The sequence below is a fragment of the Mus caroli genome, chromosome 14, assembly GCF_900094665.2.
Source record: "Mus caroli chromosome 14, CAROLI_EIJ_v1.1, whole genome shotgun sequence".
Taxonomy (NCBI): Eukaryota; Metazoa; Chordata; class Mammalia; order Rodentia; family Muridae; genus Mus; species Mus caroli.
Window position 1 is genome coordinate 31,544,309 of NC_034583.1, and position 14,347 is coordinate 31,558,655.

General features: G+C 44.2%; 1 protein-coding gene across 5 annotated transcripts in view; it reads right to left on the reverse strand.

Annotated features, from left to right (window-relative positions):
* Positions 1 to 9,059, reverse strand: part of Nrg3 (neuregulin 3) — a 1,097,250-nt gene extending 1,088,191 nt beyond the window's left edge. For 4 of the 5 annotated variants that reach the window (XM_021181244.2, XM_029468885.1, XM_029468886.1 and 1 more), the window contains exon 1: positions 7,943 to 8,914. In XM_021181244.2, coding sequence (XP_021036903.1) covers positions 7,943 to 8,771 — 829 coding nt within the window. In that variant the 5' untranslated portion in view covers positions 8,772 to 8,914. Of the gene's footprint in view, positions 1 to 7,942 lie in introns of all 5 variants that reach the window. The other variant, XM_021181241.2, reaches the window with a different exon arrangement.
* Positions 9,060 to 14,347: the final 5,288 nt, after the last annotated feature.

Below are 14,347 nucleotides of genomic sequence, written 5' to 3' on the forward strand. Positions count from 1 at the left end.
TATGCCATATTCATTCTAAGGTAATTGTACAGATTCTTTTAAAATAGATAGACAAATAAACAAGCTGTTCCTTTGGCACTTTGGTGTGTGTTATCACTTCTAAGAAAGCAACAAAGAAAAATTTACCACGGATACTGCTAAAGTTCTGTAACTAAACTAAATTCACAATTCATCTTTGCAGGATAATTTCCAACTGACCGTTTTTATGCCTAGGAACAGTAGCCTGTGGTTTAGGAACAGTGACTAGCACAGCTCAAAATATTAACACTTATAACAACAGCAAAAAGGGAATGAGTTTCCAACAGATAGACTTCATAATATATGCTTTAAAAATATTATTAAGGTTTCCCCAAAGTACAAATCCATATCTAAAAAAGCTCTTTCATAGAGAAACAAACCTGTTTATCCTCCAGAACATCATTTATGATGACTGCCTAGATGGGAAGAGAATACAATGCAGACCTTCCCTACTTTGACTTAAGTTCTTTGCAAACTTTAAAGAGCTTGTGACAATTGGACTCTGTAGCAATGGTACAAAACAAATCCTGGGCATTCCCTGGGCATCCTGTCTTCTGATCTCCAGGCTGTAGGCTTGCATTCTACAGTCTCACTCAGGTTCTCCCAAATATCAGCTTTTCTCCATCTTAAACGTGTGTTTAAATAAATGAGAACCTAACAAGCAATGTTGAAGACATGGTGGTCTCCTCATTCTAATCTTTTACAAGTGAGTCAGATTTGCATATTTCTACCTCGTCCAGTGCTGTGCAGGTTTTAGTATCACAACATAGAGGAGAGAGCTAACAAGGTCCAGTGTTTCCACACAGTGGACTAAGTAGTGTGCCCGTGCATGAAATAACCAATCTACACTGACAGAAAAGCACAGTAGTGTGTTTTACAGGAGAGCGTAGAGTTAGTCTATGGGCATCATACCCCAAATGCCATCGGGGGAGCTGTGAGAAGATGGGTCAATGATTTATGCTGTGCATGCAGTTCCTTAGTATAAGGAACAGAGATGTATGTCTGTGGCTGTCATTTTTGTCATCATGGTTATTGGTAAGCATCTCTATTGTTGTTCTACTTTGGTAGAACAATACTTTATGCCTTGTAAATACAGCAACTGCTCATTTTCTCTGACTGTCACCTTCTAAAACAGTCAATTTTTCCATATAATTCTATTTAGCTAGCTGGCTAACACCGCATTCCTTCTTCACCTTCTGAGAGGCACATAGATTTGGGCTCAGTGGAAAGGTCAGTCTCACGTCTGCCCAATGATTCCACGGCTGCCAGGTGAATTATTCCCTAACCAACATGGTAGGGGCAACAACCTTCTTTATGCCAATGTTATAACAATTATGCAATTTAGCTAAATATTATGTAAGCCAATGATACATAATTGTGGAAATGAAAGATAATTGTACTTTCAATTAAATTGCAGTTGAATGTTTTGAAGAAACTCCAAAAGGTGAGGTTATTTTTTTAAAGGAAAGAAATTACCTTAAATTAGATGGGCCGGGAAAAAAACTATGAAAGATTTCCAGAGAACACACTACAGTGTCTGTGGAAATCATTTGCTTATAAATTCCTTCACTAATGCCTCCTTTTTTGTCTTGTTTTATATTTATTTTAGACCACATCTTTTAATGAAGTTCAGGCTGGCTTTGAACTCATGTCCCTGTCTTGACCTCAAGAGGGTAAGATTCCAAATACATATCACCCCAGTTAACTTCTTCAGTAATACTTTAAAACAGAAGTCACTAATTAGTGTATGATTCTCTGGAAGCATATGCTAGTCTTAAATAACTGGACACATATTCAAGAATAAACTATGTCTCCAAAACAAGATATGGGAAGAATAAGTGTATAATGTTTAATTGTCTTCTTCCTTCCCTTCCATCCTTCCTTCTTTCCTTCCTTCCTTCCTTCCTTCCTTCCTTCCTTCCTTCCTTCCTTCCTTCCTTCCTTCCTTTCTTTCTTTCTTTCTTTCTTTCTTTCTTTCTTTCTTTCTTTCTTTCTCCTTCTTTCTTTCCTTCTTTCTTTCTTTCCTTCTTTTTCTCTTCTTTCCTCCTCCTCCTCCTCCTCCTCCACCTCTTGTCCTTCTGCTGCTGTTCACTTGCTTACCTCCTTTCTTTTTTTCTCTCTTTCTTTTTTCTTTCTTTTTGAGACAGGGTCTTCCTCTGTAGCCCTTGCTTGGATGAAGCTCTCTCTGTTGGCCAAAGTGACTTCCACCATATACACATCCAAACTCACAGAGAATTCTGTCCCCTGAGTGTTAGAGTTAAAGGCATGTGCCACCACACCAGGATAATTATTTACTTTTTACACAGTGACTTCTATAAACTTTAAAAAAAAAATTAAGACTTCCTGATAAATGTTTAAAATAAATATAAAAAGTTAAGTGTATCACATGAACTATAAAAATATAATGTGTAAGTATAATTAAATTATATGACTGCACTGTTGAATCCAATAAATGCTATCAAATTAGTGTCAAATAAGCTAATATAATGAAGAAAAACAAATTTTCGGTAATATCCAATGAATATTAGATAATTTTTGTAAACCAATAAAATAAGAATTTGTTCAATTATATAAGTGGAAATATGTTTTAACTTCCTAAATCAATTAAGAAAGTTCAATATTAAAATTTATTTAAAATATTTTACAAATGTATGAAAATGTCAATTATAAAACTATAAATAAAAAAATCACAACCTCTCCTAAACACACATACACACACACAAAGCAAGCAAGAAAGAAAGAAAGCCCTAAAATGATATGGATTTATATAGAGATATTTAAGATAATTTCCTTCAATTAGTACTGTCTATACCATAATCAAAGAAATAAAGATCTGAAGAATAAACACACAGTTAAAAGCCTGTAAGAGCTGGTCAGGCATAGCCATCCTTCAATACAGTAAGGAGCAAGGTGATGTACAAATGAATGAAATCTTCTGTAAGAATAGAGAAATGGAAAGTCAAGCTAAGTACAAGTTATCACATTCATTAACAGTCGAGTGAGTAGGACAAGCTTATGCAAAGCTGCTGTCTGCCAAAGATGAGCTTCTTATAGGCTGGGTTCTTCCCCCTTTAGCTGGGCACAGAGGCCTATAGGAATGTTCCCTGGTAAGGATGAGTAAGATGTTTAAGGCCAGTGCTATTTTTCAAGGCAAAATGGTGCTGTTCTTACCCACCATACAAGCCTGAAGATTGAAATGAATTTCAGTTCTATTCGGAAGTGATTCAATTGCATTTTAAAGACTTACATTTATGTCTTGCCCTTTGCTTTTATATATTTCAGGGCCAATTTTCATCTTTCATTTCAGCATCCCTGATAGAATATCCTGATATGCTTTGGCTCTAGATATGAGAATTTGAGAAAAGAATTTCTATAAAAGGAATAAGTCAAACACCATCTTTCTTTTCATTGTGGTACAACCAGAAGTAAGACTGGCAAGATCCTGAGAAAGGGGAAACTTCTTTCCACACATGTTGGATCCCTGGGGCCAGTACTGATTTGAAGTATGTACCAGGACTTCTTCTGTGGCCCATAGTAAACTTAGAGAACCTGAGTTCTTCTGTAACAAATAGAATTCTAGAGCCAGCATTGCTTGCTGTTGATATTGATTTTTATTTATTTCCTTCCTCTGCAAAACAAAAAAATAGGTTTTATACTCACAAACCAAGCCCACAAGTCCCTCCTCACTAGTAAAATTGCCTCTGATCCCTTTCCAAAGTTCTTCAACATCAGGGGCAGATGCATAAAATACTGTTTTTAATGAAGTTAGACTAAATTCAAGAAAGTCCACAAAGCAATCTGGAAAAGCTATGCCTATCCCCACAATATTGCTTTATTTTTGGTTAGGAACACAAAATGAAGTATGCACATTTCAAGACTAACAGTATAACAGGCTAAAGGAGAACAGCTCCATAATCCTGCAATAATGACAAAGAAAATAAAAACGTTCTCAGAATGCCATGCAAGCTCACAGGAGAAATAAATTCAACTGCACTTCATCGGGCACATTGATCTTGAGTTCTGAATCCTCTCATGTTGACCACCATGCATGAGTGAGGTCAGAACCTTCTCTGCTGGGATTCCTCTTAACACTTGACTCATGTAGACAGAACATAAGGTGCCAGCTTAACTGTATTTAAATCAATTATACCTGAAGCTCCTCACACAGCAACAGAGCACTCTTACTCAAGAAGTAAAGATGTTGAAAAGGAAAACGGGAAAACAATTGACTTCAGCAATGGCTCTCTTTAAAATCACAAGTGATATGATTCAATAAAACTATTTAACTAGATGAGTAAATTAAAACAACCCCCCCACACACACAATGTTCAAACATCAATAGGACATTTTATCTTCAAATTCCTTCTCTTGAGTATACTATTCAATACTTGTGATCTTGCTCATGAGACTTCACTATAGAGCTATTCAAAGATAACTGCAAGTACAATCCATTAACAGCTGTACTTGGCTTTGAACTTAACCATTGGCTTGATTTGTTGTTGTTGTTGTTGTTGTTGTTGTTGTTGTTTCGCCTGTTAAGAGTGCTTTCAGCTAAGTAAATGAGTTCTTAGACTCTAGAACAATTCCTGTTTGCATTGGCAGTGTTCTATACGCATGTTTGAAATCTGAAGAAGGAATTCCAACTGCTGTCAAAGAGTAAGTGTTGATGCATTGTACAAAACCACTATCTATAGTGCATACTCTCCTTTGTCTAAAAGATGCTAACTAACCTATACAGTGGCCACAAAACAGTTTCAGGAGAATCCTATTCAACTGATCTTACAGTAGCAATGTGTTCAAGTATATGTTTTCAAAAATTCTGCAGGAAAGGCCAGCTCAGGGTCACTGAAAAGGCAAGAAGTTTCAGGGACACATGAAAGTTTTGGCATACCCAGTGGCACAAGGGATGAAAAAGGAAAGCAGAGTCAAATGCAAAACTTTGCTTGCTTGCTGTCTAAGTTCAGTCTTACATTTCCCCCAATACCTCAGAAAGCAGGTAATAGTCATTAGAAATGAGCCCTTCACATAGCAAGTAAGGTAGATAATACAATACCATCTATTTTTTGCAAAAATGTTACCCACTGGCCAGTTGTTAAATATGGTATCTTGCAGAGAGCAGCCATAACATTTCCAAAAGTAAGCACACATGTATTTATCCTATAAGCCTTGAAATATTCTGTTCAAGAAGTCAGGACCCTGGTCATTAAAGAATATGTGGGTTAGTCTCACAAGAAAAACAAACAAACAAACAAAATAAAATAGGTGATCATCTTTAACTGCCTTCATTTTGAACAGTAGGTAGTGGGCAGACGCAAAGGGAAATACAAACCTACTAAAGTATAGCAATTCATAAGGTGCACAAAGAAACTTCTCATCTGAGAACTGAAGGCCATAATCAAAACAAGTGAATAATTTGAATGAGAGCTACTTGGGCCATAATTCTGTGTACTGTAACAGTGCTGGTAATCCCACAAATGAAATTATCTCTCTTCTCATTAATCAGCCAAAAACCTTACATAAAAAAAAAAAACTATGTTTATCTTTTGAATTACCATACAGCCTACCTATTTAAACTCACCTTTTATGGAAACTAACATTTCCTATTCTTTTCATTAAAATGTTCCTTATTGGTGCAGGTAAACAAGATCATTGACTGGTAAATCTGTGTGTTTGCATTTTTAACTCTTTACTCGACTCTGTTTTAAGGATTTCAAACAGAGAAAGAGCTGGACCCCTAGTTACTAATCAAACAAAAACTGTCTGCATGTCTATGCAAGCACCAAGACCCTGCACATATTTCCCACCTCTCTTCCTTGAGGCTGAGAGCCCTGTCAATAATCATGACTTATTAAACAGGCTGCCATCTCTTCCTTTCTACTGAATGTAGAACAAGATCATGGAGGGGCAGAAATAATTACCTCGGGCTCTTCTTTAAAGACTGCCTCAGAATGGAAGGTAAGGAAATCAATACAGAAAGAACAGGGAAATGCCCCAATGTGTGCCCCACAGCCCCGGGGATGGGAAGTAAATCTACAATCCATTATTCATATCAACAGAATACATGCATACAACAGAATTCTGCTACAGAACAGATGAAGATTCTAAGGTCTTCAAGATAGATAGGAACCTATTTCTGTCCAATGAATGTGCTCATATGCACCACCCCTTATCCCTTCACACCACTCAAGCTAGATTTGTTGAAAGGAGAGCCTAGCACCCTCCCTCTTCTGGAAAATGGGGTCTCAGAAATCGTGCAGAAGAAAGCACAGCAGAAGAAAGCTGCACAGTGCTGGGCTCTACAGCCATTCTCATTTGTGGCAGGAAGCTTCCTTCTCTTTGCCTTTCTGTCTTCCACTGGCCATCGAGGTATAAATGCAATTTTCTAAGGCAGAGTAAAAGCAAAAGTCTTTGTCCCCTACTCCTTACTTACAAGTACAGTAAATTTAAAAAGAAAAAAAAAGTCACAAAGGTTAAATAACACCCAAGGTAAGATCGTGGGTCAGGGAAACATAAAATTAACACAACTGAAAGCGACCATCTGATTTCTTCCCGCACTGAGCAGATAAAGAGGAACACTCTTTTGCCCAGATGTTTCAGCTCAAAACATAAATACAAATACAGCATGAAGGCAACAAATCCAGACCCATTCTTTTCTTTGCTTTTTTTCTTTTTCTTTTTCTTTTCTTTCTTTCTTTTTTTTTTTTTTTTCCAGAATAGCTGTGCTTGGAACTTGAGCTGACATACTGGGGGGCTTGTCCTGAATAACCTTCACAGGTTATACATGTCTTCTTCCATCCTGATCCTCAGGTACAAACTGAAGGTCCCTGCAATTTCTGTTCACTAAGGGGAGAGGGTGGGGTGGAGGTCAATTAGTTACCTGCAATGTTCATAAAAATAGAAAGCCTACAGTTCCAAAGGAAAGGTGACCATATTTAGGGGGTACACTGGCCACTGTTGGCACCGACTGAACCAGGTTGAAATGTTATATTCAAAGGCTGACATATTACAAAGAGCTTGGACATTGTACTGAACCGGGTCCTAGTCTGCTTATCTTTTCCAGCTGGGAGGAAAAGGAGATCAGGTTTACACCCCTCACCCCTCTGGGAAAGGAACAAAAGCAAATGCTTGGCACAGCTGGGGAAAGGAAAAAAAAAAAAAAAGGAAGAAAAACCCTCCTACTTTTTCAGGACCCTGGGGGCCGCAGCTCTGCAGAGTCCCCTTTGCATTTCTTCGCAGTTAACTCACTCCAGTGGCCACAGAAGCAATTTCCACCAATTTCCACACCTGGCAATGGCCAGGGACAGGTTGAGGGGAGGGGTCCTTCTGGGAGCACCTCTTTTCCCTAGCTCTCTGAATGGCTTCTAATTAATCCTTCTTAGTCACTGCCTGAGCAGGGGAAGCTGGAATAGTAGGCAGCTATATCCTGAGGACATCACTACCAAATACCTGCATCCAATCTCCTCCCACCCCCGACCCCCCCTCCACTGGTCATAACTTCCCTTGTGGTCTTTCATAGGCCAGTTTTGGCTGTGCTTAGAACAGCTTCCCACAGGAGGGCGGGAAGGGTTGGGTGCACCATCTCTCCCAGGCCAGTAAGTAGAACACAACCTGGGCTCACTCTCAAGTCTGCAGTGAGGATTTAAATTCGTCTTAACCCTTTGGTTGCAGACAGGAGTCTATTCTCATTTGGGACCCACTGAAGTATGAGCCCTAGCTCAGAGATATCCTTGGTTCACATGATGCCCCTATTCCACACACAGGCACAGCATAGACCCGCACCTTTGGCCCCCTTGAGGCTAGTTTTAACCATAGCCTCACACTCTGCCCCAAACGTGCATGGGGAAGTGACAACCAGCAGAAAGGAAAGCTGGAGAGCAGAGAAAAACTTGGCAGTGAAGCACGGCATGGCCAGGCGTCTACTTACGAAATTTGGGGCTGGTGCTAGTTTCTGGGGTGGTGGTAGTGGAGGAGGTGGAAGAGGGTGAGGAGGAAGAGGCGGCAGCAACATCCTGAAAGGGTGACAGGGTCCAGGAGGGAGTGGAATCGTGGAGGTAGGAGGAGGTAGCATACGCCGCAGTGGGCCAGGAAGGCATCGCCTGCGTACTAGGGGCTCCTGGCATCGGGGGTCGGGAGCCCGGCGTGCTGCTACTGAAGAAAGGGGCCGTGGTGGACAGGACCGTCGGAGGGGCAGCAGTGTTCCGTGCTGTGGTAGAGCGCGGGCTAGCCCGGATGGGCACCCGGTGCCCAGGGAAGCGGGTGGGTGCCCGTGTGATGGTGGTCAAGCGGGTGCTAATCCGGTTAGGCGTCCTGGAAGAAGCGGCGCCGCCGGCAGAGGGGGTGGCGGGGGACGTGGTAGAAGTGGTTGTTGTGGTAGTTTCCATAGCCTTGGGGAAAGAGCTGGGCTTGGAGAGGAAGAAGGGGTCCTGGCCCATTCCCTTGGAGTCCACCAGGTCCGTGGGCACGTACTCCTTGACGGAGCCTACCACGATCCATTTAAGCAGCATGAGGCTGAGCCCCAGGCCGATGAAGCCGATGAACAGAGGCACCACGCACAACCACGTCTGCTGCCGGTTCCACACGATGCAGTCGCTACAGCGTAACTCCCGGGGGGGTTCGGCCGCCCCTTCTCCGCCGCCGTCCGGGCCCCCGCCCGCCGCCGCCGCCGCCGCAGCCGCCGCGGTGCCCTCCTCGGCTGAGGCGGCGGCTGCCGAAGCGGCACCAGGTGGCGAGGCACCGGCCGCCCCTTCACTCATCCTAGGAGCCGATCTTCACCTTCGCCCCCCCGAGGGCCGCGCCAGAGGCATGGGGCCGCGCGGGCCGGGCGCGGGCGCGGGCGCGGGCTCCGGCGGCGGCGGGCTCCGGCTCAGGCAGCGGCCGCGGCGGCCGCATGCAAATCGGCTCCCTGCCCCCACGCCCCTCCCCCCGAGAGGCGGGCGGCGGGCGGGGAGGAGAGGACGGGGGAGGGGACGCGGGCCGGGGAGGGGGCGGCGAGGCGCTCGGTAGAGGGGCGAGACCGGCCCCGGCGCCGCCGGCCGGTCAGGGAGCGGCGGGGCGAGCCTGCAGCCCGCCTAGGTGCCTCCTGCGCGACGGGGTCCCTCGGCTGCCGGTGGTGCTTATGCTGCCGCTGATGCTGATGCTGCCGTGGATGCTGATGCTGATGCTGCCGCTGGTGCTGATGCTGCCCGCCGCCTGTGAGCGCTCCAGCCTCGCCGGCATCCTCGGTGCGCCGCGCCCGGCCCGCTCCCTGGGGCGTCCGGCCGCACCGCCGCTGTCCCCACCTCAAATCCTCACGTCACCCTCAGGGGCCCGGGCGAGCAGTAGCTGGATGCTGGGCGCTGACAAGCCGCATTCCGACACAGGGGGCCAACCTAGCAGCCCCTCGCCCAGCCCGGTACGCAGCGTTGCACGGTGGTTACTCGGCGAGCCTGGGCAATGAGGTGCACCTGTTCTTCAGCCGGCCCGCAGCCAACCCTCGGTCAACGCTCTCTGGGAGAAACCAATCCTAGCGCAGCGCGGAGGGCGAGAGACCGGGCTCGCCTCGCTCCCGCCGCCCGCGGCTCTGCGCCGCTACTGCCGCCGCCACCCGTGAGTCAAACTCCAGCAAGCTACGCCGCCGCTTAGGAGCGGGGTACCCCGAGGCGCACCCCGACTAGCACGCAGAGGATACCAAACAGCCCCGGTGCCGCTGCCGGGTCGACCCGGGCTAGCAAAAAATGGGAGATAGCGACAGGGGTCCCGGACGTCGTGACCGCTGCTCCAAGCGTTTTCTTGCACTCAACCAGGCAGCTTCGGGGGTGTGTGTGTGTGTGTGTGTGTGTGTGTGTGTGTGTGTGTGTGTNGTGTGTGTGTGTGTGTGTGTGTGTGTGTGTGTGTGTGTGTGTATGTGTGTGTGTGTGTTTGTATGTAGAGTCGCCGCGGACAGGGTGGGATTTGGACAGAGTAGCGCCTCCCACCAACACCTAATGGTGCTGTCTTACTGTGCGCTAGATAAATAAATGATCCAAGCGGACCCCCGTTGGAGATGTATGGCACCAGGAGCTCTGTGGAGCAGCCGTGAACAGGTCTCTGGTGTAGATCCTGCGGGGTCAGACACTGAAGCTGCTGGGAGAATGCGCACGGGCGTGTTAGGTGGGAGGGCGCCTCTGAGCTCCCCTGCCCCGCCGCGGTGCGGCTGGACAGAGAACCACCTTTGCTTTGGAGTTGCTGAGAGCTGCTGCTGAAGCAGACGACCTTTCTGTGATCAGATCTCCAAGCCATTAACTTACCTTTTAAAAAGTATTATCTTTAAATGTAGGTACGCCCTGGGAAACAAGGCGAGAGGCAAAGATGAGAAAAGATGCTGGCTAGTCTCTTAAATTTCATAGCCGGTTTCTTCCCTTTGGTAGAGGGAGATCAGAGTATTTCCAATCTCAGGTACACTGTGGTACCTCCCTGAGGACTAGGTAGCACAGACAGGAAACAGGCAAGAGCCAGTGCTTCCATGATATACATACACTGTTCCTGTAAAGCGATGCTTCCCACCCTACCCAGATTTCTCAGCTAAGGTAGAAACGAAAGAGACTTTTTTTTTCATTTATTTATTTTTTACAAGTGTCATGCAAGGAAGGGAGGGTGAGAATGGCATCTTCCTTATCACGTACCTCCCAGCGCTGTCCGAGAATGCAGTCAGCATTGGCCTGTCCTATGATGCACTCCACAAAGACAAAGTTTCCTAGGTATCCATTTTATTCACACGTCAAGAGCAAAAGAAAATGCTAATCTAAGGAGATGGCAGAGTGCAGAGAATGCGTTCAAACAGGAAGCCCTTGAGGGATTGTGCCTACCACAGTTCTTTGCACAGGCATGATTAATAAATTACTTTTTGATGGCAGTAATGTGGCTGTCGCCTCTTTCAGCTCTAACACTGAGACTTACTCTATAGGAAAATCTTTGGTTTTTAATTTAACCAAACATGCCCTAACCCAGTAGGGCTGAATGATGCCTTCCAGAATTTCAATTGGGAAACAAGCAAAACAAACAAACAACAGCAAAACATTAAATCCATACTCTTTTGGCTTTCTGATGCAAGACACAAGTAAAAATGTCTTAACCTTCTGTGGGCTGACAGGCATCTGCTCCGTGCCTTTCTCATGCAGTAAAATAAAAGCATTTCCACATTGTAGTAGGTGCTGCTGTTGACACTTGAGAAAGAAGATTTCTTTTCCACACTTAGTTCATCCATCATCATCCCTCCCAAGTCCCACCCCCAGTATTCTGTGTTCTTTTGCCTTCTTCCTCCCCTGCTGGAAAGGATCCAAAACACAAAGAGAGGTGCTGCAATGCTTTTGTGGATAAATGCTCTCTTCCTGAAACCACAATTGGACAGTATCCACATTCTCTTCATTGCTTCCCAAAGCCTTCTTCCAAATTCCCTCTCCTTCTCCTTTTCTACTTAGATTTAAAAGCTTATTCGTGGTTCCCTATTGAGTTCCTGTTTTCCTGGAACACCAGTCACGGTATATCAGCTGCTCTTACAAGGAAGCATCTCCAGAGGGAGCAGGGCAGCAGAGCCCATTGCTTTGTTGGTTTTCTATTAAGGATCAGGGGGTAACAGACCATCCGGAGAAGTTTAGTAGAAGTAACTGTTCTCACGGCAAAGCGGTATTGTAAAGCTTGCTGGTAGTCGGTGGTAACCATTGGACTGTAACTGGGGAAGCACTGTCCATGATAGAGTCAAGGTCCAGGGCTGGGCCCTCTTGCTGCTAAAGACTAGACAGCATTCCATCAACAGGCATGATTTAGAAGCACCAAAGAAGCAAGCCTCTGGGAATGTCTGTGAGTGATTTTCTAATTTAGGCTAGTTGAGGAAGAAAGACTCACTTAAACTATAGTCCATGGGCTTGTCTACTTCTGAACAACATGGAAAAATGTGGCTAAGCACCAGATTAAGTCTCCCTGTGTTTCCTGCGGCTGCAATGGGAGCTGCTGTTGCCATACTCTGCCACCATGCCCGCCTTACCATAGGAACCATGTCCCCAAGCTGTGGGCAAAAACCAAACTTTTCTTCCTTCCTTAAGTTACTTTAGCCAGCTATTTCATCACAACAGTGAGACCTGCAACTCAGACACTTTCCCGCTAAGGAGCATCCTGGTTCTAATGACTCATCCCTTCCTGAGAACAAACACTGTAGGAGGTTCATACTAAGACACAGTTTCAAGTTAGAGCTCTGCCCCTGGTGATGATGAAATCCCTTTTGGACCAGTTTTTCTCAACTATGAAATGGAGCTGATGAGAACCTTATTAAAAATCCTTAATCCCAAACTGCAAGCCTGGAAGTAACCTTATTGACCAAACATGTCCAGTATATGTTATATACTGTATATCCAGCAGAGCTCTGAAGAAGGTAATCCAGACTTGGAGAAGCTCTCCTAGCCCAGGAATGATACATTTAACTTTAAAAGGGATTATTTAGAGAGAAGTCCTGACTTTCTTACTTAACTGTTTTTACTTAGCTTATGCATCATGAACGAAGATGATACAATAGAACATAGGACCCTCCTTTCCTTTAGTTTACAGTGTGGGAAGGATGGTTGACAGTAAGCAACAAAATAAACTAGAATAACAAAAAATAATGAAAACTGTAGTTTGGGTCCACAAAGATCAGGTTGGCTTGACATGATTATAGAAGACATCTCTTGAGCAAATATCTCTAGGTAGTTTACCATCACCCTTTTTAAAGCCTGGGAAATTCACATTCATACCGATTAGATGATAGAGAGCTCTTTTATGTACTATGGGTTCAATTGTTAGGACAGTCACTTAGAAGACAATATGTCTCACAAAACTATGGTATTCTCCATATTCCTCCTTGGAGTCAAGTTCAGAGCCAATGTGATAGTCTGGACACATCTGACAGTAAAAACATTCTGTAATTGCTAAAGTCCACCTTTTGCATGGCTGCCACCTATTTCCTGTTTCGGAGTAAACAGGAATATTTACTATTGAGGTAGATAAGCTATCCTCTGGAAGCTCTACTAAAGGGAGCCAACTAAAATGGACTATAGATATATCAAGGGTAGGTCAAACATTGTCCATCCTCAATAGGGAGACACCTTCTGGGAACAGCCAGGGAGACTGCAGTGTGGGCACAAAGCAGAAGCAATAGGTTAGTGATGCTTAGGAACATACCATTCCATTCCACCAAATTCAAACAAGGACAACTTTCAGGAACCAACCACCGTTAATTCCTGGCATTCAGAGTTACCACTGCTGTTTGCTTAGCCAGTGTTTGATTAGTTTTGCCTTTTTGTAGCTTTGGGTATTCTTCCCTACAATGGGTATAGAATTCATTTCATTAGATTACTGCACCAAGACCCTACCATATTAAAATTGACATATCCTCATGATAGAAGATTGGAAGACTGTTGGTGGAGATTTGCCTCGACTGCTGAATACGCAAGCTCCTCCAGGCAAACACTGAAATATCTGAGGAAATACCTTCCTAATACTTTTAAAAACAACGGTAGAAAGCTTAGGTAGTCTTCCTCCTTAGGACCACAGATAGCATCCTACCTAGCCATTTCCATGTCATCTCAAGCTCCTAGTTCCAGTCACAGTGAGAGAATCTACAACTATACAGAAGCTTATGATGCTGCCTCTCTGAAATGCTTTCCCATAGCCAAGGAAAAACATCTTTGTCTCAAGCCTCATTATTCCTAAGAAAGGCAGCATAATGCTGCTGCTTTCAGAAAGAGCTGATGTGATTTCTTGTTTGTATAAATAACTCTTTGGCTGCACCTCACCTGTGTTTTCTAGAAACATGTGTTCTGCTTCCTTAGATCTAGAGGGAAACTTTCATAACACTCCATGTGTTTCTCCATGGGAAAAAGCAAACAGATAATTTTCCATAATTCTCCCCTGACGTACATTATGCCTACAACTAGGCAGATATCCTGCTAAGCCATTCAGGGAAACCAGAAAAAAAAAAACAGTTTTGGTGTCATCCTCTAAAATTGTGCCCACAATAGTTGGTGCCACCAGTATGCTCCTTACTGTTTGGCCTTTTCTAATAGAATATTAATATCTGCATGTGGGTTATAATTTCCTCTCCACTGCCCACTTCCTCTGGAAATTGTCTTTAATTCTAAAGGATTTCAGGTTTTGTATAATCTGTTTCTTCTATTGTGGACTATGTCCAAACCTTAAAGCTTGATGTAGATCAATCATCAGAGATAAAAAGCAGATATCTGGGAGCAGGTCATTGCACAATTGAAGACTGCCGTTTATCATTTGCCTGGCGCTGTAGTTGCCACATGCAGGTAAGAGCAGGGATTATTTAATAAGAATCCTC